Source organism: Vipera berus, assembly GCF_964194415.1.
Source record: "Vipera berus genome assembly, chromosome: 2".
NCBI lineage: Eukaryota > Metazoa > Chordata > Lepidosauria > Squamata > Viperidae > Vipera > Vipera berus.
Window position 1 is genome coordinate 127,183,220 of NC_138203.1, and position 26,108 is coordinate 127,209,327.

The 26,108-nt window shown below is 41.0% G+C and overlaps 1 protein-coding gene across 3 annotated transcripts in view; it reads left to right on the forward strand.

Annotated features, from left to right (window-relative positions):
- The window catches only part of GMIP (GEM interacting protein), a 69,416-nt gene that overhangs the window by 32,654 nt on the left and 10,654 nt on the right, over window positions 1-26,108 (forward strand). For 2 of the 3 annotated variants that reach the window (XM_081320384.1, XM_081320386.1), the window contains exons 9-16: window positions 5,519-5,695; window positions 11,216-11,353; window positions 11,672-11,865; window positions 18,543-18,667; window positions 19,742-19,828; window positions 22,488-22,580; window positions 24,257-24,417; window positions 25,453-25,641. In XM_081320384.1, coding sequence (XP_081176510.1) covers window positions 5,519-5,695; window positions 11,216-11,353; window positions 11,672-11,865; window positions 18,543-18,667; window positions 19,742-19,828; window positions 22,488-22,580; window positions 24,257-24,417; window positions 25,453-25,641 — 1,164 coding nt within the window. The remainder of the gene's footprint in view (window positions 1-5,518; window positions 5,696-11,215; window positions 11,354-11,671; window positions 11,866-18,542; window positions 18,668-19,741; window positions 19,829-22,487; window positions 22,581-24,256; window positions 24,418-25,452; window positions 25,642-26,108) is intronic. The other variant, XM_081320385.1, reaches the window with a different exon arrangement.

The window sequence follows — 26,108 nt, forward strand, 5'->3', positions numbered from 1 at the left end:
AACCCAAATAGTCCAGATCTTCACACTGAAAGAAAGCGCCCTATTATTTTTCCAGGGAGTCTGTTCTCAGGAACATTATTTCATAACTAAAATTTACCTTTCCTCCTACTTAAAGGTAAAGGTAAAGGTTCCCCCCACACATGCGTGCTAGTCGTTTCCAACTCTAGGGGCCGGTGCTCATCTCCGTTTCAAAGCCAAAGAGCCAGCATTTGTCCGAGGACGTCTCCGTGATCATGTGGCCGGCATGACTAGATGCCAAAGGCGCACGGAACGCTGTTACCTTCCCACCATAGTGGTCCCTATTTTTCTACTTGCATTTTTACGTGCTTTCGAACTGCTAGGTTGGCAGAAGCTGGGACGAGTAACAGGCGCTCATTCTGTTATGCAGCACTCGGGATTTGACCCGCCAAACTGCCGACCTTCAGATCGACAAGCTCAGCGTCCTAACCCACTGAGCCACCGCATTCCTCCTACTTATGAAGGTATAAATCAGGGGTAGGCAACCTCGGCTCTTTTATGACTCATGGACTTCAACTCCCAGAATTTCTGAGTCAGCTGACTCAGGAATTCTGGGAGTTGAAGTCCATGAGTCATAAAAGAGCCGAGGTTGCCTACCCCTGGTATAGATGAAAACATGTAGATGGCAAACTACCAAATTCTACTTAATCATCCATGGCAAGTGTTTGAGTATAATGGCCAATGCCAAAATGAACCTTTCAAATCTAGATTAGATAGAATATGGCTTTACATTAATGTTCATATCCAGGTTATGATAGTTAATGTAAAGAAACTTAGATGATTGACCCAAGTTGATTTAGGCACTTGCATTTAGGGTTTTTTTAAAAAAAAAATCATTGCTAAACTGCAATTCTCTTGCATGGATTAGTCAAGATCTGCAAATCTATCATTTCTAAAAAATATTAAACATGATTTTGAAAGTGAAAACGAATCAAGCATAGATTGACACTCTGAGGCTGAATCAGATATGACACCCCAAATGAGGAAACTGTGCTCTTTTTTCAACACACCCATTTGTATTTTGAAGTCCATTTAGAATACAGGTAGTCCTTGACTTACGACCACTATTGAGCCCCATATTTCTGTTGCTAAGTGAGACATTTGTTAAGTGAGTTTTGCCTCATTTTACGACCTTTCTTGCCACTGTTGTTAAGTGAATCACTGCAGTGGTTAAGTTAGCAACACTATTGTTAAGTCAATCTGACTTCTGACTTTGCTTATCAGAAGGTCTCAAAAGGGGATCATGTGACTCTGGGACACTGCAACCGTCATAAATATGAGTCAGTTGCCAAGCATCCGAATTTTGATCATGTGACCATGGGGAATTCAGCTATGGTCGTAAGTGTGAAAAACGGTCATAAGTAATTTTTTTCAGTGACATAACTTTGAACGGTCGCTAAGTGAACTGTTGTAACTACCTGTATTAATAATAATACAAATACCTTCAAAAAGGCATTCAGAAACAAAGCCTATGGTAGAGCTACTGCACAATAACAGTTTGCCTCCTCTAATTGCAGAATTATTCCTTGTCTTCAATGTGCAAAGCTCATCGGTCATGATTGTGAAAAATAATCATAAGTCACTTTTTTTCAGTGCCATTGTAACTTTGAACAATCACTAAATGAACAGTTGTTAAGTCAAGGATTATCTGCACTTTGCAAAGAAGTCGCTTCTGATTTCTAGGTGTCAAAATATTTCTAGGTGTCAAAATATTTCTAGGTGTCCTACCGTGCAAGCACATGTATTGTAGCCGGTTAAGATTTTGTAATGCTTTGAAAGTAAGCACAGAGATAAATAAACAACCTCCAACTCTGATAACTTAGCAAACTCTTTGCTCCACCATCATCTAAGAGCAATTCAGAGTTGTGATTATTTTTAAGCTGCATTTGGAAGGTTGGGCTATGTTCTGTACCAGCCTACTACCGGCCCTGCAGATAAGGCAGGGACAACCCCTTTACAAGAAGGCAAGAGGCTGGAACTAAGCCTGCCAAATTTATGGACACAAAAGCAAACAGAGCAAAAACAAGACACGAACCATGAAACAGGAGCTATTCAAACGGTTGCCTTCAGCAAACCAGCCCTCCCACGCATTCCCCTTTTAAACAGTTCAGGGCGTGGCTTCTCTCTGCCTCCTTCCGAGGTGCCCCATTGCCTTCCTCTGTTTACTCCTGATTGACTGCCTCCTGCATCGGGTGTCCTTGAACAGGGCCAGTTGTGGGTCATCTTCATCCACGCTGTCAGGCTCACACAGCTGGGTCTGCGTCATAACCAGGTGGGAGGGGCCTGGCTGAGGGCTCTCATCAGCAAGCTCTCCAACACCCTCAGCAACCTCTCCAACACCCCCCTCCTCCTCCTCTGAATCGTCCGACTCAACTGCCGAACCCACAGGCTGACCCTGAATCACAACAGGCTACAAGAATTACTCATGAAGGAAGGAAGGCATATGTGCCCCAGGATAATGTTGCGGGGTCCAATCTGGATCGGTCACCAGGATCACATTGGATCCTGCTACAAGAATCACTCTTTAACCCTTAAAAAAACACAATAACTTAGAGAGGGCATTTATTATTAACATTATTACTGACTACCCTTTGTTTGTTTTTTCTGAGAAATTCATGCCAGCTGCAGATGACCATGTGAAATAAAACTAGGTAGGACCCTGATGAAAGTTCTAGCTGGACAGGAAATATTAAAATCAGAACTAAGTAATATAAATAGATAAATGAACAAATAATGTTAAAAATAGTCAATTTTGAAAAAAAACCAACACTAGCATCTACTGAAAGTTGTTTATAAAAAACAAAAGAAGTTGTTGTTTAGGGACATTCTAAATATTTTTGTTCCCCTTGGCTTGTGAGAATCTCTAATGGTAAAGTCAAATTAATTATCATATTTAGTACTATATTAGGTATTTTCGTATTATGTTTTACATGGTTTTACCTGACGATATTCAATTGATAAAAATCTGCACAGTCTGTGCAGATGTACTCATGAAAAGGGATAGATAATTATTTGCATTGAATTGAATTGACTATTTGGCCAAGTGTGATTAGACGCACAAGGAATTTGTCTCCAATACAGAAACACTCAGTGTACATGCAAAGCAGCAGAATAATAATATTAATAAAAGAGGGGAGTAAAGAAGATAATAAGGATAAATAATACTATATAATAGGGACGCGGTGGCTCAGTGGGAGGCGGTGGCTCAGTGGGTTAGGACGCTGAGCTTGTCGATCAGAAGGTCGGCAGTTTAGCGGGTCGAATCCCGAGTGCCGCGTAACAGAGTGAGCGCCTGTTACTCGTCCCAGCTTCTGCCCACCTAGCAGTTCAAAAGCACATTAAAAAATGCAAGTAGAAAAATAGGGACCACTCCGGTGGGAAGGTAACGGCGTTCCGTGCGCCTTTGGCGTCTAGTCATGCCGGCCACATGACCACGGAGACGTCCTCGGACAAGCGCTGGCTCTTCGGCTTTGAAACGGAGATGAGCACCAGCCCCTAGAGTTGGAAACGACTAGCAAGCATGTGCGGGGGGAACCTTTACCTTTACCTTTACTAATACTATATAATATGTGGCTAAGTATACATAGACATTAGGCAGCACTTGAGAATTAGGTTTTCAGCAGAGTGATGGCACAAGGGGGGAAAACTGTTCCTGTGTCTAGTTGTTTCGGCATATAATGCCCTGTAGTGCCGTCCCTAGGGAAGGAGTGGAAACACTTTGTGTCCAGGATGTGAATGATTTGCAGATGTCTTCTCAGCCCTCCTTCTGACCCACACAATACACAAGTCTCCTACGGATGGCAGGCTGGTTGCAATTGTTTTTTTTCTGCAGTCCTATCGGTTGAAGTCTGTGTCTGTCCTATTTGGTTGCTGTACCAAACCAGACGGTTACCAGAAGTACGAATGACAGACTCAATATTTCCTCTGTAGAACTGTATCAACAGCTCCTGGGGCGATCTGAACTTCCTGAATTGATGCAGGAAGAACATTCTTTGTTATACCTTTTTAACAATGATTCTATTGCTATGTGTCCATTTCAAGTCCTTATATATTAAAATGTTATAAATTATATTTTATATAGACTATACTTTATAATCAGCATAGTAAGTACCAAAGCCACTTTGGAGTAGCGGTGAGGGCACCAAACTAAAAACCTGCAGACCATGAGCTACAGTCCCACCTTAGGCACAAAGACAGCCGGGTGCCCTTGAGCCAGTCACGTGCTGTCAGCCCTGCAAAGCAAGCAATGGGAAAATCACTTCTCAAATCTTGCCAGGAAAATTGTAGGGACTTCTCCAGGCAGTCGCCAGGAATCCATACTGACTTGAAGGCAGTAAAAAAGACAAGAGTAATTATAGTCAGTTTGATTTAGTAACTAAATGGTTGGCCACTACACTTTGCATAATTATTGTTGGCAAACATTAGAAGAGGAAGTGTTATATACTTCTGGGGTAAGGTAGCATATAATACAGGTAGTCCTCAACTTACAATCACAACTGAGCCCAAAATGTCTTATCATCATCATCATCATCATCATTGGTAGTACCAATAGTAATAGACACCTTGGGTGCAATCCCAAAACAACTGGAGCACCACTTGAACACCATTGGCATTGACAAATTTGCCATTAGTCAATTGCAAAAGGCAAGGAACTAGGAACTGCTTCCATCCTGCGACGATATCTGTAATACCATCAAACATCCACATCTGCCTATCCCAGGTCCCTGGTAAGGACTCGATAGGTAGACAAAAATGCCAAATCTAGTCTGAATATCTGGCTGACTGTGCGATGATCAATAATAATAATAATAAAGTTGGAAAGGACCTTGGAAGTCATCTAGTCCAACCCCCTGCTCAGGCAGGGAAACCCTATACCATTTCAGACAAATGGCTGTCCAGTCTCTTCTTAAAAACCTCCAGTGTTGGAGCATTCACCACCTCTGGAGGCAGGTTGTTCCACTGGTTAATTGTTCTCACTGTCAGGAAGTTTCTCCTTAGTTCTAGGTTGCTTCTCTCCTTGATCAGTTTCCATCCGTTGCTTATTGTCCTGCCTTCAGGTGCTTTGCTAAGTGAAATAGTTGTTAAGTGAATTTTGCCCCATTTTTGCCACAGTTGTTAAGTGAATCACTGCAGTTGTTAAATTAGTAACAGGGTTGTTAAGTGCACCTGGCTTCCCCACTGACTTTGCTTGTCAGAAGGTCACAAAAGGTGATCACAATGACCCTGGGACACTGCAACCATCATAAATATGAACTAGTTGCCCAGCATCCAAATTTTGAACACGTGACTGTGGGGAATTCTGCAATGGTCGTAAGTGTGAGAAATGGTCATAAGTAATTTTTTTCAGTGACGTAACTTTGAACGGTCGCTAAGTGAACTGTCGTAAGTCGAGGACTACCCGTATTAATAATAATAATACAAATACCTTCAAAAAGGCATTCATAAACAAAGCCTACGGTAGAGCTACTGCACAACAAAAGTTTGCCTCCTCTAATTGCAGAATGATTCCTTGTCTTCGATGCGCAAAGCTCGCCTCCATTACCTCCAGCGCTGCGAGGATTTGGAAAAAGCCAAAGTGCAAAGCGCCAAAGCAGAAGAAGAGTTCCAGGCTATCACAAGTAGTGGAAACAAGCAATTGGAAAAACGGCGACGTTATCGAGATGAGGTTCAGTTAAAGGTAATTGGTCTTGGGACTTAAAAGTTAAACGTTCTGCCTCTTCACTCTGGTTCCTGAAGCAGATGTTAAGTTTGAGGATTCAGGTCCTCATGGCAGCAGGGAAATAAGGTAGAAATGTATGGGGAAGACGCAGAAATGAATTGCAGCTTTTTGTAAGCTTGCTTATAAACTATTGTTTTTGCGCACCACATATTTATCTGGATGCCACTGATACAGCAATGGGAAGGTGATATGTAGTAAGAGTTATTATATCGTCAGCAGTGATTTTTGAGATGAAATAAAACAATGACAGCTCCTGAACATGAAGAGTCATACCATTAATTGTTCTGGTTCCTGACTTCTGCAGATTCTGCTCAAGTCATTTGACCTGCCATAATTCTGTCAGACCAGGAGTCTCAATGGTGCTTTTTTTCAAAAGGCAACTGGAGCATGTTTTTGCAATGTCGCGTGGTTGAACGGAGAGACGGACACTTGAGCTGGGTAGAATTCCTTTATTGAGTCAGGAATGAAGCTGGAGCAAAGGGGTTACCTGGCGTCTCTTTATACCTGCCCAGGTGAATCGTGACCAATAGATTCAACCCTGGGCTTCCCGCCAGTGCAGGTGGCCAATGGATTTAAACCCTGGCTTCCCGCCAGAGCTGACCATGCCCTGGGGCTGTCAACGACAAGCTCTATTCAGGCTTTCCCACCAAAAGTGGTTATAGCCTGGAGCTGTCCAGCCCCCTGCTGTGCTGACAATTCCGTGTATGCTTTTGTGAGCATACACTACAGTTTTTTCCTTGAGGAAGATGTTTTGCTTCTCCTCCAAGAAGCTTCGTCAGTTCTGAACTGATGAAGCTTCTTGGATGAGAAGCAAAACATCTTTGAGGAAAAAACATAGTCTAGTTTAATAATAATAATAATAATAATAATAATAATAATAATAATAATAATAATAATAATAATAATAATAATAATAATAATAATAATAATAATAATAATAAAGTTGGAAGGTACCTTGGAAGTCATCTAGTCCAACCCCCTGCTCAGGCAGGGAAACCCTATACCATTTCGGGCAAATGGCTGTCCAGTCTCTTCTTAAAAACTTCCAGTGTTGGAGCATTCACCGCTTCTAGAGGCAGGTTGTTCCACTGGTTAATTGTTCTCACTGTCAGGAAGTTTTTCCTTAGTTCTAGGTTGCTTCTCTCCTTGACTAGTTTCCATCCGTTGCTTCTTGTCCTGCTTTCAGGCACTTTGGATAATAGCTTGACTCCCTCTTCCTTGTGGCAGCCCCTGAGATATTGGAACACTGCTATCATGTCACCCCTAGTCCTTCTCTTCATTAAACATGACATACCCAATTCCAGCAACCTTTCCCTATATGTTTTAGCCTCCAGTCCTCTAATCATCTTTGTTGCTCTTCTCTGTACACTTTCTAGAGTCTCAACATCTTTTTTACATCGTGGTGACCAAAACTGGATGCAGTATTCCAAGTGTGGCCTTACCAAAGGATTGTAAAGTGGTATTAACACTTCACATGATCTTGATTCTATCCCTCTGTTGATACAGCCTAGCACTGTGTTCGCTTTTTTGGCAGCTGCAGCACACTGCTGGCTCATATCTAAGTGATTGTCCACTAGGACTCCAAGATCCCTCTCACAGTTGCTACTATTGAGCAAGGTACCACTATACTTTTGAAAAAGCATCTTTGAGACAACCATGACCGGGATGACTAAGAATCTGCATAGACACTGTCAGACCAGAACTTTGCCTCTTTTACTGAAGTCCCCTCCTCCCCACTTATGAACCTGTTAAAATTGATGTGAAAGAACTGGCTACTTAATCTGTACTAGCTGATTGAAAAACCAATGAAAAACCAATGACCCCCCAAGTGGATTTGGGGCCTCTGTAGAGCCCATTCTAATCCTTTGCTGGCAAGCATAGGTCAGTAAAGCTCCTTTTTAAGTCAGTTTTTATTAGTACTGGGTCTTCAAACCCTAGCTCAAGTTTTATTGACATACATTTTAGGATTGCTTTCCGATTACAGTTGTTCTTTGCAATGTCGCGTGGTCGCACAGAGAGACGGACACTTGAGCTGGGTATTACTTCTTTATTTGGATCGTGAATGAAGCTGGGGCAAAGGGGTTTACCTGGCGTCTCTTATACCTGCCCAGGTGAATGGTGACCAATAGATTTGAACCTGAGCTTCCCGCCAGTGCAGGTGGCCCATGGATTTAAACCCTGGCTTCCCGCCAGAGCTGACCATGCCCTGGGGCTGTCAACGACTCGCTCTATTCAGGCTTTCCCGCCAAAAGCGGTTATAGCCTGGAGCTGTCCAGCCCCCTGCTGTGCTGGCATTTCCGTGTGTGCTTAACAGCATACACTACACTCTTTTTAGCAACATTGATTTACTTTTTATTGTTGTTTTTGTAACGTGAATGTGTTGTAACTTGCTCAGAGTCTTTTTGAGTTGGGTGAGCTATTATAAGAGTTAAATCAATCAATCAATAAATGGTAGACAAAGCATTGAATTGCTCACAAGGTATACTTTCAAGAAAGGGAACATGCTGCTTGAAATCCAGTAGAAAAGAATGAACTCCACATTATGTGAGATCAAGCTGTTTGCTTGCAACATGCATTTACATTGGGTGAACATTTTCCTTGTTGATTTTTTTTTTGGTGGGGGGGGGATGCTGGGGAAATGTATGTGATCAAAGGGAAATAAATGGGAAGGAACCAAACTCTAGATTCTAGACTTTTCTATTGCTGGCTTAGAAACCAGCAATAGTTCCCTGAATGAGGTATAACGTGAAACAAATGAAGTTGTCATGGCCACCAAGAAAGCCGCTCTTGGCAAAATCATGAATGGTGATAAAGGAAGTGACTTGTTGTGATTCAGGGTCAGCCTGTGGGTTCGGCAGTTGGGTCGGATGACTCAGATGAGGGGGAGGAGGGGGGTGTTGAAGAACTTGCTGATGATGGCTTTGAGGCTCCACAGAGCCCCCAGCCAGGCCCTTCCCACCTGGTGGAGACCCAGCTGTGTGAGCCTGACAGCGTGGATGAAGATGACCCACAGCTGGCCCTGTTCAAGGACGCCCGACGCAGGAGGCAGTCAATTAGGAGTAAAGAGAGGAAGGCAATGGGGCTCCTCGGAAGGAGGCACAGAGAAGCCACGCCCTGAACTCTATATAAGGGGAATGTGTGGGAGGGCTGGTTTGCTGAAGGCAACCGCTTGGATAGTTCATGTTTCTTAAAGCTTCTGTTTCTTGGTTTGTCTTGTTCCGTTTGTTTTTGTAGTAATAAATTTGGCAGGCGTAATTCCAGCCTCTTGCCTTCTTGTAAAAGGGGTTGTCCCTGCTTTTGATGCAGGGCCGGTAGCAGGCTGGTACAGAACATGACTTAGGAGAAGAGAGAAAAACAAAGGAACTCTTGATTATGACATGATATAAGGAGATTAATCACGGAATTTTCCCCAAAGCATCTGAGAAGATTACTAACTCATAGAGAATACTTCCCTGTATTAGTAATGGAGCTGGCTCATTACATCACACCAAATGTTTTCTTCCCCTACTGTGCAAGTCTTGTATAGCACAGAATGAAAGTTGAGCAGATTTCATGCAAGTGAAAAAAAGTGTTGCTCTTGGGGGACGGGACGGACGGACGGGGGACTTACTAGAGCAGCTTACTAGACCTTCCTTCCCATCTACTCCATTGATTTGGCCTGGGAGAAGCTGGCAAAGAAGATTGCAAATGGTGATCATACGACCATGGAATGCCACAAGCACAAGTGTTGTAAATGTGATCTGGCTGCAAAGCACCCAAATTGCATTCTGTGATGGCTGGGCAACTGGATCTTCAAGGACCAGTTGTAAGTATGACTTGTTCAATGCTATTGCAACTTTGAATAGTTGCTAAACAAGTGGTCAATAAGAGGAGATTATCTGTAGTATTTGTGAGAAGGATCTGAGTGTTCTGGTAGATCACGGATTAAGCATCAATCAGCAGTGTTCTGCAGCTGCCAGGAGAGCCAACGTAACCTTGGACCGCACAGAGGTATGCTGTCACAATCATAAGAAGTGATATTTTCATTCTGTGCTGCACTGGTCAAACCCTCCTGGGAATACTGGGTCCAGTTCTAGTTGTTTTAAAATACAAGAAAGTATTGTAGGAGAGAAACTAGAAAGAATGTGGAAGAGAACAATGACAATGGTAAGGGGCTTGGAGGTTAAATCCAATGAAGAGTGGTTGAAGAAACAGGGTATGTTTTTTTAAAAGAAGAGAAGACATGGTTGCAGTTTCCAAAAACCTAAAGGTCTGTCTCAGGAAGTGGATGTGAATTTATTCTCCATAGCACCCATGGGTAGCAAAATTAGCAATGGGCGGAAGCTTTGTAGAGGCAGATCCACACTTGAAATGAAGAGGAATTTCTTGACTGAGAAAGCTATTAGTGGAACAGTCTGCTTCCTTGGAGTCATGAGTCCTTCATGATTGGAAGTTTTTAAAAAAAATGCTACATAGCCAGTTTTCTGTGAGGATTCCTGTCCCTGGCAAGTGGGTTGGACTAGACCTCCCAAGTTTCTTCCAGCCTTATAATTCTATAAGTGCCCTGTGAAGACTCAATTATAGTTGAATTGGAGGTGGATGTAGGAACATGTAAGTGTCTCTGTTGTCACCAATAAAGCTTTTGAAGCAGAATTTTCAGTATCTTGCATCTTGTCTTGGCCTGTTCACTCCAAAGCATATGGGACAGATTTATATTTATAACAGAAGGAGATGATGATTTGGCAACAATTGCAGACATTGGGGTTAATTGCACAAAGGACCACTGCCCAGCTGCCCCCAGTGTGAAGATTTGGACTCTGGCTCAATAGATGATGGTTTTGCTGCAGTGCCATAGTCCCAAGCTGGAGCAAAATGGTGAGGAATTGAACAGACTGAAAAGAGAAATATGATGGTTATGGAAATGACTTCATTGCAAGTGATTCCTAAACCCAAATTGGTTCCTGGAAGCTAAAGCTGTAGCCCATCAAGTAAGGAGCATAATGCTTGCATGCATTACTGAAGAATATGATTCTGCTGATCCTGGTCCTGTAATTTAGACTGAAGAAAAAAACACTATCATGATCATGAATAAGAACTATCAGAATATAACGATAATGGAGACTAGTAATCAGTCCTGGAAACAACAGAGGTGAATCATTAAGTCTTTGAAGAAAAGGAAGAAGGAGATGCTTAGTTCCAGAGTGGATTAGTCCTGCTGTAGTATTTTCTGTTCAGAAATAAAGCACAAAATGCCCAAAGGCAGGACAACTGCCACAGATCCAGCACATTTTATCTGATGTCAGAATGAACTGAACTGCACAAATCATTTCAGTTTATTCCTAAAATAAATTGTACAATGTGGATGCTTACTTATTTTGGGCGCAGAACTGGCATTCACATCAGTTCTTACTGGCACCCCCACAGTGAAATACTTCATCCACTGGCATATCCAAGTCAGCTTTCCCATTCCTTTCATCAGTTTTTATTTCATGCACATAGGTTCAGGAATCAGAAGTCGCATATAGAAGTTGTGTTTCCGAAGCCAACAATCGTCGTTTGGAGTTGAAAAAAGTCCGGGAGAGAATTATCTCTCACATTCGCAAGCTAATGTATCAAGGAGATGAAATGCTGATGAGGGTAAGTTGTGATTTATGGCTAGATGTTTCTCTTGACTTCCTCCTTCACTTCCCAACTGCGTTTTCCAAGGACAGGGTGAGACGTGGGTGCGTGTGTGGGGTGTATGTGCTCACTTCTCTCACTTAAGCAGTTATTAAATAGGGGTGAACAGAATAGTTTATTTAAGTCAATTTAATGCACGTAACTGAGTGAATTTCCAAACTTTTACTATTGAAAGATAAGTGGGGAGATACTGTGGTAGATTCTCCAAATTTCAAAATTAATTCTAAGTTCTAAAAGTCAAGGAAATATATTCATTTTCTTTGTGTATATCTTCAGGTCTCCTTGAGGATGTTCAAGCTACAGCATGCTCAAGCAGAACGAATCCCTGTAGGATACCAGAACTTGACTGAATTCTGCAAGCCCTACAAGATTGGTGAAAAATATCTGGAATTTATTCAAAAACTGCCAAAAAAAGAGCTTCCCATTGAGGTGTACAGATTTGAAGAATTTGCAAATTCTTCAATGCAGAGGTAAGGAAGCATAACCCTTTTTCTTCTGTCCTCTGACTATCCGTCCATGTCGGGGGTAGGCAACCTTGGCTCTTTTATGACTCGTGGACTTCAACTCCCAGGAATTTTGGGAGTTGAAGCCCACGAATCATAAAAGAGCCAAGGTTGCCTACCTGTCTTATACCCATCAGTCCTGATTAAAAAAAAATTACATGGCCCTGAAGATTTATGGCAATGGGGAAACATGTGCCCTTCCAGATGTTGACAAATTATACTGTAGCTCTCAGCAGTTCTAACCACCATAGCCAGTTGTGAAGAATGCTAGAAATTACAGGTTCCGCAACAGCCTGAGAGCTACAGGCTTCCCATCCCAAACGCCAACAGTTTTTAACATGTGAAGCATGCATATTGCAGGATTCCCTTGATGGTAAATGTCTATCAGTGATTGGCATACTGAAAACTCAGATTAAGTGTTTTCAGCAGACAAGAGACAAGACTTCCAAGATCTTTTAGTAATAGCGCCAATTATTTCTTGTACTTAACTTTTTTAGACCCAGTCCATTGATCAACTTAAGCATTTCAGAAGAAGCTTCTTATAATCTTTTAACATATTTTCACATTCATGGGGTGCTAATGTCTAAATAAATAAATAAATAAATAAATAAATAAATAAATAAATAAATAATGGCATGCCACTCCCTCACACCCTTACACTATGCTGGATCCTACTGATGAGCTCAACTGTCCAACTGAAAACTGAGGCACTAAAGCTTCCGTATAAATAAGAACTACACCAGACATGTCAAACACAAGGCCCAGGGGCCAGGTCCGGCCCGCAAAGTGGTTTCATGCGGCCCGCGAAGCCATCCTGGAAACAGTGAGGGAATGGCCCCCATTGCCTTGGCCCTGGCCCAGAGACCCTCCTTCTGCCAGAGACCCCCAGATCTGTCCCACTCCTGCCCAGGCCCCCATAGGCACCCTTGATGCGAACAATGTAGACCTGGCCACGCCCACCCAGTAGGCCATACGCACTCTAGCCACACCCACCCAGTAGGCCACGCCCACCCTGGCCATACCCACCCGGCTCCCTGAGGGCAACCGCAATGCTGATGCGGCCCTCAGTGAAATTGAGTTTGACACCCCTGAACTACACTCTTAAAAATAGCTAGACCATCAAGATGTGTCACTATTTCCAGCAGGGGGCAGTAAAGACTTTTTAAATAATACCTAGAGACAGGAATTGTGAACAGGATGTCGTGGAAGGAGGGAGAAAGAAAGAGAGAAGGTCCTGAAGTCTCCTCCAACCATCGCAAAACGGGAAGTAAGGGAGTAGCTAGCATTGAAGACAGAACAAGAAGGGATGGATAACGAATCAAGGAGAGAGAACCAACTTAGAATTAAGGAGAACTTTCCTGACAGTGAGAACAATTAATCAGTGGAAGACTAGCCTCTGGAAGTTGTGGGTGCTCCAATACTAGAGTTTTTAAAGAAGAGATTGAACAACCATTTGTCTGAAGTGGTATAAGGTTTCCTTGCTTGGACAGGGGGTTGGACTAGATAGAAGACCTCCAAAGTCCCTCCCAACTCTGTTATTATTTTTTTTCTTCACAAGGAAGTCTCCAAAAAGATCTATTGTAAGTCAGAAGAGTCCAAATCTGTCCCATTTGTTTCTGATGAGTGCTGGCTGGGACCAGGAAAGTTCTCCTTATTTCTAAGTTGGTTCTCTCCTTGATTCGTTATCCATTCCTTCTTGTCCATTGTGCCAGATTTTTTTTCCCTTAACTGTGATTTTTTTGAAAGAACCACAGCACTATGGAGTACATGTTTGATTTTTTTTTTCTGAGCAAGTGTCCTATTTGAAGGACTAAACATCTCTCTGTAGCATTATCACAGGGTTATTCTAAAGTTAAACCTGAATGATAGGTGTTTGATTTAAGCTCTCTGCGCTGCATTGTACAATTTCAACTTCAGATATTTTTCTAGAGAGAAAATTACATTTATAGTAAAACAAATTATCTGGGCAAAGGAAGTAAATTGCTCCAATATGAAGTAGCTATTGTCCTTTCAAAGAATCTGTGGGCAGAAGTGGGTGTTTGAAGGAAAGTTTGGTAGATGGAAATGCCACGGTTTTGTGTGTGTGTGTGTGTGTGTGTGTGTGTGTGTGTGTGTGTGTGTGTTAGAGAGAGAGATTGTATAGTTGGGCTCTGAAAAATGAGGTAAAGAGGCTCAGTAGATGAAATTCAAACCATTCAATATCACAGTAGTCCAAGTCTATGCCCCAACCACCAGTGCTGAAGAGGATGAAATTGACCGGTTCTATGAAGCCCTACAGCACCTTATAGAACTAACACCAAAAAATGATGTCCTTATCATCATGGGGGATTGGAATGCTAAAGTAGGAAGCCAAAAGATAACCGGAATAACAGGCAAGTTTGGCCTTGGAGTACAAAATGAAGCAGGGCACAGGCTGATAGAATTTTGTCAAGAGAATACGATGGTCATAGCAAACACTCTTTTCCAACAACCCAAGAGACGGCTCTACACATGGACATCACCAGACGGTCATCACAGAAATCAGATTGACTATTTGCTCTGCAGCCAAAGATGGAGAAGCTCTATACAGTCAGTAAAAACAAGACCAGGAGCTGACTGTGGCTCAGACCATGAGCTTCTCCTTGCAAAGTTTAAGCTTAAACTGAAGAAAGTAGGGAAAAGCACTAGGCCACTCAGGTATGAATTAAATCATATCCCTGTTGAATATACAGTAGAGGTGACAAATAGATTTAAGGAATTAGATCTGATAGACAGAGTGCCTGAAGAACTATGGACAGAGGTTCGCGACATTGTACAACAGGTAGCAACCAAAACCATCCCAAAGAAAAAGTAATGCAAGAAAGCAAAATGGCTGTCTGAGGAAGCTTTGCAAATAGCTAAGGAAAGGAGGGAAGCGAAAGGCAAGGGAGAAAAACATAGATATGCCCAATTGAATGCAGAATTCCAGAGAATAGCTAGAAGAGATAAGAATGCCTTCTTAAATGAACAGTGCAAAGAAATAGAAGAAAACAATAGAATAGGGAGGACCAGAGATCTTTTCAAGAAAATTGGAGAGATGAAGGGAACGTTTAATGCAAAAATGGGCATGATAAAGGACCAAAATGGCAGGGACCTAACAGAGGCAGAAGAGATTAAGAAGAGGTGGCAAAATTACACAGAAGAACTATACAAGAATGAGCTTAATGTCCCTGATAATCACAATGAGGTGGTCACTGACCTCGAGCCAGACATCCTAGAATGTGAAGTGAAGTGGGCCTTAGAAAAGCTGAGCAACAACAAAGCTAGTGGAGGTGACAGTATTCCAGCTGAGCTATTCAAAATCTTAAAAGACAGTGCAGTAAAAGTGCTACACTCAATTTGCCAGCAAATTTGGAAAACTCAACAGTGGCCACAGGATTGGAAAAGATCAGTTTACATTCCAATTCCAAAGAAAGGCAGTGCCAAAGAATGTTCAAACTATCGCACCATTGCACTCATTTCTCATGCTAGTAAAGTCATGCTTAAAATCCTACAAGCTAGACTTCAGCAGTATGTGGATCGAGAACTACCAGAAGTACAGGCAGGATTTCGAAGAGGCAGAGGAACTAGAGATCAAATTGCCAACATACGCTGGATCATGGAGAAAGCTAGGGAGTTCCAGAAAAACATCTACTTCTGCTTCATTGACTATGCTAAAGCCTTTGATTGTGTGGATCATAACAAACTGTGGCAAGTTCTTAAAGAGATGGGAGTACCAGACCATCTTATTTGTCTCTTGAGAAACCTATATGCGGGTCAAGAAGCAACAGTGAGAACTGGACATGGAACCACAAATTGGTTCAAAATTGGGAAAGGTGTCCGGCAAGGCTGTATACTGTCGCCCTGCCTATTTAACTTATATGCAGAGCACATCATGAGAAAGGCAGGGCTAGATGAATCAAAAGTTGGAATTAAGATTGCCAGAAGAAATATCAACAACCTAAGATACGCAGATGATACCACTCTAATGGCAGAAAGTGAAGAAGAACTAAAGAGCCTCTTGTTGCGGGTGAAGAAGGAGAGTGCAAAACTTGGGTTGAAACTTAACATTAAGAAAACCAAGATCATGGCATCTGGCCCTCTCAATTCCTGGCAAATAGATGGGGAAGAAATGGAGGTAGTGACAGATTTTATTTTCCTGGGCTCCAAGATCACTGCAGATGGGGACTGTAGCCAAGAAATTAAAAGACGCTTGCTCCTGGGGAGGAAAGCCATGACAAATCTAGACAGCACACTAAAAAGCAGAGACATCACCCTGTCAACAAAAGTGTGTATAGTCAAGGCTATGGTCTTCCCAGTTGCAATGTATGGCAGTGAAAATTGGACCATAAGAAAGGCTGAGCGCCAAAGAATTGAGGCCTTTGAACTATGGTGCTGGAGAAGACTCCTGCGAGTCCCTTGGACTGCAAGGCGATCAAACCGGTCAGTCCTAGAGGACATCAATCCTGACTGCTCTTTAGAAGGCCAGATCCTGAAGCTAAAACTCAAATACTTTGGCCACCTAATGAGAAGGAAGGACTCACTGGAGAAAAGCCTAATGCTGGGAAAGATCGAGGGCAATAGAAGAAGGGGACGACAGAGAATGAGGTGGCTGGATGGAGTCACTGAAGCAGTAGGCGTGAGCTTAAATGGACTCCAGAAGATGGTAGACGACAGAAAGGCCTGGAGGAATGTTGTCCATAGGGTCGCGATGGGTCGGACACGACTTCGCAGCTAACAACAAGATGAAATTATGGAAAAAGGGTGCAACTGCAGAGGAAAAAGCAATTGGGAAGAAATATCCACCTGTCTTGTTTCTACCGTCCACCGCAAATGGCAGTGGAAGAACTGCACTTGAGCATTTCCTCACCAGCATCCCTGGCTTTGACAAGGGAAAATACTGCTGGAATAATGATGAATTGTTCTGACTTTCTTCACTGTCCTCTGTGTTTTACAGTAGCAGAATCAGCAGGATAAAGTTCCATAAATCACCCTTGGGATGAGAGAAGGCCAGCCAGCATTGTGGGAAAAGGGGATGACACTGGAGCTGCCAGGTTATTCAAGGGGCTTCGTAAATAACTTACAAGGAAAGTTCTTAATTAGTGCCAGCCTCAGTAAGAGGAAGGCTCTCCCAGTAATAAATGCTGTCCCAGGAATAAAACCTAGAAGGAAAAAAAAGCCAGCATTCTTCCCAGATTACCTGTCTCTGAAGCAAATATGATTTCATATTTGAAGGATCAAAACCATGTAATACTGAAAATGGCTATAAATTCTTGATATAACCATATACACTATATATTACTGATTCTCAAGTTTTCGGGAAGCTATAACACCTTCAAATGATGCAGTGAATTTGTATAACACCTGTAGATAAAAGAATTTATTTATGTGAGGCAAAAATAGATTTGCCACTTAATTTGAAGCATCGCATTTTAATTTACATATCAAATGAAATAATGGCAGACATTTAAACTATTTTATATGGAAATAAACAAACCAACAACTCCTCACACACACATCCCAATAAAATTTACAACCATCCTTTTAATAAAAAGGTTGAGCTTATTTACTTTTACATAATTCCTGACATCTGGGTTAATTTAAAGATAGGCACATTCGTTCTGTCAGAAACGAAAGAAGGAAAGGAATCTTTTTGCCTTAAATTAACTTCTCTTGAAATGCTGCAGTATGCAAATCTCTGGCAGGCTGTAAGTTACTTTCAGGGCTCTCTTCCAGTACAGCCCCATTGAGATAACTATCATAGGACCATCTTCTTTCTCAACCCACTACTCCTTTCCCCTCCATATAATTTCCCCTGCAGAGTGAGCATTAAATTACATAGTCAAAGCTGTGCATAGAAGCTTCTTGTGCTCTGGGCATGATTATTCCTCCTTTATAAATATATTCCATTAAAAAAAGGCACAAATAACATTCAGGCCTCATCTGGGGCTCTGAATGCCATTTTGTATCAAACTAGTAAGGCTGCTGAGGGAGGAGGCTTCCTTCCTCTCAAGAAAGTTGCACTATACTCACAATTGATTATTGATTTATTATGAGCCATCAAGACAATGTTGACTACTAGCAACCACATAGATTTTCTCCAGGGTACCAATAGAAAGAAACAAAGCAACGTGATGAAAAAAATTCACTTTTTACTCTGCATCTGCATTCTGTGTTATATAAAATTCCAATTTTGTTGAATTGTTGTAAACAAAATGATTATGTAACACCATATACTGAAGTATAGAAAAGAAAAATATATATTAAGTTTTAATATTCAGTGTTAAAGCAAAGATTGGTGTTCTTAAAGAAGGTGTGAGGTAAATACTGGGTCCAAACTAGGAATTCAACATAGAATTTCTGTATCTTGTTCATTGCACTTAGAATGTTCAGTTACCTCTTGAAATATGCACTTAGAATATTTCCAGCTTTTTGTAGAGTTCTTAATCTTGTCACATAAGATTAATTCAGGTAGCATTAACTATTACTATTAACACAAGTGTATACTAGGGTGTGGGAATGTTCTTTAAGACAACAATCATTTGTGAAACTTTTTTGGAACCAAATGTCTGGTAATAAGCAATTACCTGTAACTGGGAATATTTTCTGGGAAAACTATAGTAGTTGATGGGCCTTTGCTTTTTCAGGTCACCCTCTTCTGGTAGAAGAAAAAATATTACACCTTGTACTCGAATGTATTCATCAGCTGCTGACCTCAGCAGTTCATCAGAAGAAACTCATGGAAAGCCATCTTCCTCAAGCAGTGAGCAAAGTACAGTCAATTCCATTACAATATACTTCTACCTTCTTCTTTGGGATTTTATAATCCTTGCCACAGCCTGGCTAGATCAGGATATGGCATCCAGATCTGGTTACCAAAAATTTCATTACTACAGGTAGTGCTCGACTTACGATAGTTCATTCAGTGACCATTCAGAGTTGCAAAGGCACTCAAAAAAGTGACATCATTACGACCATTGTGGCATTCCCATGGTCACGTGATCAACGTTCAGATGCTTGGCAACTGGTTCATATTTAAGACAGTTGCAGGGTCCCAGGGTCACGTCGTCGCCTTTTGCAACCTTCTGACAAGCAAAGTCAATGGGGAAACTCAATTCACTTAACAACCGTGTTACTAACTTAACAACTGCAGTGATTCACTTAACAACTGTGACAAGAAAGGTTGTAAAATGGGGCTAAACTCACTTAACAAATGTCTCACTTCGCAACAGAACTTTTGGGCTTAATTGTGGTCGTAAGTCAAAGACTACCTGTATTGAATGTTGTGCCATCAAGTCATTGTCGACTCCTGACGACCACATATATTGGTCTGTCCCTAACTTGCTTTATCTGGTCTTCTAATGGTGCACCCATCACCACTGCAACCTATTCTATCCACCTTGTTGGTGGACATTCTCTTCTTCACTTTTCTTCCATCATTGCCAGCACTGAGCCTGTTCTAGAGAACTTGGCCTTTGCATAATCTCTCCAAAGTAGATTAATTTGAGCCTGGCTATTTGAGCCTGGAGTGAGAACTCTAGTGATCACTACTTGATGGCAAGATTAAATAATTTTTAAAAATGGGGAGTATCTTCGCTGCCGTTTTGCAGTTTAGGACTGTGAGTTTAATGCAGAATTCTTGAGTGAAGAGGAAAAAAGCAAGCATAGCTACAGTAAGGCATCTGAACAAAAGAAAACCCCACACAACTCCTTCAGTGACTGAGGCAAAAGTTAATTTCTGCATTATCAAAGGCCTCTCCGTTTTCCATTTTGCCTCTCAACTCACATCTCATATTTTACAAGAAAGCTTTAGTTATATACAAGACTATCTTTCTTCCATTGCCAGGCACCAACCAATCTTTCTACAGTGACACAGAGAGCTTGGGAGGGAGCACTGAATGCCAATGCTTGGATTCCCCCACATCTAGCCCAGGTAAGAAGAAATTCCCTTTTTGCCTGAAAATGAAGAAAGTTCATAAGGAGGAGATGGGAGATGGAAGCTTTATTAAAGCATTAGCTGAAATCTTTATGAGAAAAATTAGTTACGTTGCAAACAGACTGTGGCATTCTTTCCTAACCTATAGCCTTATTCTCCCCAGATACTGCTTTTTAATAGATTTTTTTTTAATAAAAAAATCCCTTCTCCATAATATCAGGGCACTTTGACCTTTTGAAGACAGAAACTGTTTGTCTTTTAAATGAATCCTGTATATATATATATATATATATATATATATATATATATATATATATATATATATATATATATATATATATATATATACGTTTTAAATTGCAACTTGCTTTCTGTATTAAAGCTGACAAAAATCTCTTTAGGCATCTTGATTCCTACAAAAGATTTTTTTAAAAATTAAAGTGGCAGTATCATTTTAAATGTCCTGAGATCATGAAATGTATCAGAGAAAATATATCAGTTCTGTATTGGAAGCCCTGTGAATGATCTGGGAACACATGACACATTTCTTGTTGCAGTTAGACCAGGGGTGTCAAACTCAATTTCACTGAGGGCCGCATCAGCATTGCGGTTGCCCTCAGGGGGCTGGGTGGGTATGGCCTGGGTGGGCGTGGCCTACTGGGTGGGCATGGCCTACTGGGTGGGCGTGGCCTACTGGGTGGGCGTGGCTAGAGTGCGTATGGCCTACTGGGTGGGCATGGCCAGCTCTACATCGTTTGCATCAAGGGTGCCTATAGGGGCCTGGGCAGCAGTGGGATAGATCTGAGGGTCTCTGGCAGAAGGATGGTCTCTGGGCCAGGGCCAAGGCAGTGGGGGCCGTTCCTTCACTGTTTGCAGGATGGCTTCGTGGGCCGCATGAAACCACTTCGCGGGCTGGATCTGGCCCCCGGGCCTTGTGTTTGACATGTCTGAGTTAGACGAATGCTTACCTAATCAGAAAACTAGATTGGGGGGGGGGAGATTTCCTAAAGTGAAAGAGAGAAGAAAAAAACAGAAACTATACCTAAACTCTGATTTCACTTCTGCAATACTAATGGCTGAATTCATGCATTATACTAAGTCAGAGATCAGAATTATGAACTTTAGCGGGAAGGTTGCTGCACCAATGGCTGGATGGCGTCCTACAAAGTCACAAGAAGAGTTTATGATGTCACAGAAAGTGGCAAAGCTGAATCTTTTTTTCCAATCTGCTTGTGAGGATTTTAAACCACTGGAATTGAAACCCTGCTCCACTTTAGTGGGTCCCAGTAGTGGGATTCAGATAGGTGAACAACTGGTTTTCTGTGTGGATGCTGCTTCCAGAAGTCCATTCTGGGCCTGGGCAACCAAAAATTAGCTACCGGTTCTGCCAAAGTGGTGCGAATGGGTTGAATCCCACTACTGGTGAGTCCTCTTATCTTCCCAGATGGTCTGAGATGCTGCTACCGAATTTTGGAACTGTACTGGCAAGAGTCCTGGAGAAGGGCTGCAAATGAGTTATTAGGTAGCTGTGTTCATGCAGCCTTAATGTGGTTTGTTTAACTTGAACTTTATGAAATTGTGTGTTAGGTATCATTATATATCATGATTATTATAATGGTAATCATAATTATTATGATTATGCTTGTCTGATGTGTGAACCCAGCCATAGCCTATATCTAATCAAATCACAGGTGTAAGTCTTGTTATCAGGTGCTAAAACAAAATATGTAGATTGCAGCAAATTAAATTACAATAAATGTGGCATTCCTGATGTGGGCATTAGGGTGCCTATGGAAAAGTGCTGACTTTTTATGTTTATGTTTTATTTAAAAAAAGAAAAATTATAAACTGACCAACTGCAAAACAAAGGGGCAGCCTTTGCATCATCTTTATTATCAGAGTTTTATTGAGGTTCCTCATAGACCCTGTAAACACTTGCAAAAAATTAAAATGGTCAGGTGACTACCTCTCGTAGTTGCTTGAAAATGTGCCTATCTTTCTATATAAAACAAGTATAGCTTCAGGGGTATAGAAAATTGGGGTGGGGCAGGAAGCTTCCAACTCCCTTTGCTCTTAAGTGATATTTTTTTTAAAATGGCTGCTCCTAGCCCAGGGGTAGGCAACCTCGGCTCTTTTATGACTCGTGGACTTCAACTCCCAGAATTCCTGAGTCAACAATTTTGGGAGTTGAAGTCCACGAGTCATAAAAGAACTGAGGTTGCCTACCCCTGTGTACCTAGCCACTGTGATAGCCACTGTGGTGCTGCAGAATCCCCACTCCCATGAGAAGCCATCTACAATAAGTGTCTTAAAATTTCAGACCCGCCTATCAATCCCGGAAGGCTGTGGCTCAGAGAATAGCTGGTCCTTATTCTTTTCAAACTTATGTTTTAAAATGGCAGTCAGTTTAAACAGTTGAACATGTCTGCACAGATTGATAGTTAAAATAGCATGTCTCCCCAGTGTGGAAATTGTCGAGTTGTGTTATATGGATAATGCAAACAAGTCTTTCATGAATGCTAGCTCTAGAAAAGTACATTTTTTTTCACACAACAAATTAATTTTGCAGAATTCAGTGTGCGGTAAAATGTAACTGTTTGAGGTTATTTTAAGCAGCTTCCCTGGTTGTTTAAAAGGTTATTTATTTCATATTCAGGCCACAAGAAGTTGCTGAAAGCTTCATCCACTGGAACTGTATCCTCTTCAGAAGACTGTGAAGACAAAGATTTGATACAAGCCTATGACAATGGTGAGAAGCAAAAGAATCCTATGGTTTAACAGAATAAGAAGGAAATCAGAACTCTTCGTAGCCTGGGAAAGGAAACAGAGAAGAGAACAGGGCTATAGTTAGAGAGCTCCACAACTTATAAAAGCCTACTCTGTATTTTCCTGGTTTTGAATGAAAACATGCCAAGGATTCTTCATATTGGGGTTCCCACTTTTACACAACTCTACCACATGTAAATGTTTTTAATTACCCGTAACACTACTTTGAGTTTTCCATTGTCCCTCCTTTTAAAGACTTACAGGTTTTTGAAATCAACTGCCTCAAACTTTCCTGTGAAATTACCTCAGGAATTTTATTCCCCTAGAAGACCTTCGCTTTTTTATCACCCTTCTGGCCTGTGACCAGGCTATGCTAGATGCCATTCTGTTGTCCACTCTGACCTTTCAACTTTTAGATCATCTTCTTTTCCTTTTTCCTCTCGGCACTAGCTATTATTGACTTCATACTCTGATATCAAATTCACAGTGTAGTGTGCTTGACCTTTCATTTCCTCCAGCCAGAATTCCTAATCAATCATAATATATCATTAACTCAGAATCAGTGAGGAAAGATTTCCTCTTGCATCTATCACTGCCTATCCTTTTTTTTTCCTGGGGTTCCCCAATCCACTATGAAAGTAATTGACATAATTGTAAATCTTTCACTAAACAAATTAATTAATACTGTTGCTTGACAGGTTTTCAATTGTGGGATTTTTCACACTGCATTTGGTGATTACCCTTGTGAACACTGTAGGATGTAACACTTCACTGCCATATATGGTATTTTATTTTATCCACTGGGAGATTCAGCCATCCTCTTTGGGGAATGCTGCATTATTGAAGAGAAGAAAAAAATAACCTTTGTGTAATTTTTTACTGTGAGCACATTGGCACGCATTAAAAATGAAATTCTGTTGCTTGCTCTCAAAAGTGTACACATACATAACTCATTTAAAACATACTATATACAACATATGTGTAGACCTACACCCTTACATATAAGTAACATATAAATATTACTCACTGTCCATCTTGAATACATAATGGAAGGAGGAAGCTTTAAAGTTCACAAGGTTAATACTGTATGGAACAAAGCTGTGACTGAATCTGGATGTTCTGCTTCGGATACCACGGAGCCTCCTCCCAGAAGGTAACAAGTAAAACAGGTTGTGAAGACGATGTATAGTGTGCCAGACAATCAAGAAGGAGGAATATCTTTCTTTGGAGTATGCTACGCTTTTAGATTACAAAACAGGAAATTTGTAATGATCAGGGTTTGCACTTTAACATTTCACCTAGTAAGTACAAAATGGGAGGAATCACATCACATACTTGAGCATGGGCAGGATTTCTCCTATTTAGTAGTGGGGGTGAGTTAATTTATTTTAATTTAATCTGTGTTAATGTTACGTTGAACCTATTTGCAATTTACCTTACTCTTTGGTGTGCTACCTCATTCAAAATTAGTCTCGTGTTTTTGGAACTCCTCCGACTTTGAATTTAGGGCATACCTTAAATATCTCCATATTCATTTTTCACCAGGGTTGTTGTGTTGTTGTTGTTTTTTTGTATCTGTATTCAGCAAATATTCATTGTTCTTTAGAGAAAGAAATGATCACATCTAATAGCGAGTAATGGGCCTCATCCTCTTTTCAGATCTAAATGATGTTGCATCTGAAAATGGTTTGTCCAATTACCAGTTTAAAAAAATTATCCTGTCAAGTGCTGCTCAGACTCATCGGCTGAGAAAACTGAGGGGCCCTTCAAAATGCAGAGAGTGTGAGAACTTCATGGTCAATGGTATCGAATGTGAAGAAGTAAGTGAACATAAAGGAGCCACTTTGCTGCAAAATGGCCAGACAGCCTCCCACTGTCAGTGCAACGTGAGACAAAAACATTGGTAGTCAAAAAAAGATGTGAAAGTAATTATTATTTAGGCTTCCATGGCATACTTACTTATATGGAGCTAAGCACAAGAAAGGTAACTTTTAAATAAATAGGTATACATCTAAATCTATTAAATCAATTCAATACCCTATCGTAAGATGAGATCCACTGAGCATTAAATCATATCCTCAACCCATACTAACCCTCTAGTCTAGTGGTTAAGTATCTTTCAGTGGGACTTGACTGCTGATTTGGAAATGTAAGAATAACAGGAATAGGAAAGATTTAGTATGTCTTCTGACTTGTAATGTGCCAAGTGGGTGCAGGAATAAAGGATGCCAATCCCATTCCAATTGGGATCAGGTCTGGATCATGGTTTGTTGTTTGTACGTTTCAGGCTTTATGACAAGCATTTCTACAGATCCAGTGTTTAATCTGTGGTCATTCAAAACGATTGCAGAGAGAGAGTGTGTGTACTCGTCAAGAGTAGAAAGTAATCTGGGAGAATTTTCATTCCTGTAAGATACAATACATTTTTGAAACAGTATATTTATATTATTGAAGAATAGTAAGAGCTGAAAGAACTTGAAGCTTTAGTTTCAGTCAGTATGTTCCTGAATGACATAATCTGAGTTAGCTAACATATCTTTGGTCCATTATGAAAACTACTCCACTAAGCCAGAATTTTGAAAAGGTCCAACTTTTGTTCTTTCCTTCTGTGTTCATTGAATCTAATAAAAACTCAGCAGACATTAAGCATCGATTTGAATTTTTGATCCACCCCTTCAGATATCTAAGATCAGTACAGGCAGGAATAGACTTCATGTTTGTATATAGTAAAGCAAGAAAATGTTTTATATAAGTGCACAAAATGGCCTGTTACAAAAGCTTTGTAACAAAAATACTGTGGTTTAAAAAACAGCTATTTGTTAAGACTGATCCAATACTTTGCATTTTTTTCACAGTGCCTGTTGGCCTGCCATAAAAAGTGTCTGGAGACCCTTCTCATCAATTGTGGTCATCAAAAACTGCCAGCCCGGGCATCGCTATTTGGAATTGACTTCAGCGATGTGCCAAGGGATTTCCCAGAGGAGGTGCCATTTATTGTGATGAAATGTACATCGGAGATAGAAACTCGTGCCTTGGGAGTGCAGGTAACTCATTCTTCTATGCATTCAACAGTTGCATCCCAAGCTTTATTCCTGTTTCAAGGTAAGAGCAGGAACAAATTTTTGATTCCCACTCCTAATACAAAAACTGAATTAACAGTCACCCTTGCATGCTTTATATTTGTCCATTTCTGCGGAAACTTAAAATTCTCCAAAAATGAGAATTTAACAGTTGGAGCAAACTGTTAATTTAACAGCTGGAGCAAACAAGTCTGCCTGCACTTTTGTCTGCATATAGATCAGAATCTTACATATATTGTAAAATTGCAATGTATTGTTATTGTCACATGCTGGTTTTTCATTAGGCTGTTAGCTCTGAATTTCAGATTGAACAAAATATATCTCCAGGTTTCTGGGGTGGCAGAAATATATTTTCTATACTAAATTAACCAGAGTTTGGTGTTCTAGCATTTCAGACTCTCCTCCACTTGCACCTCTGTATTTCTGTATCA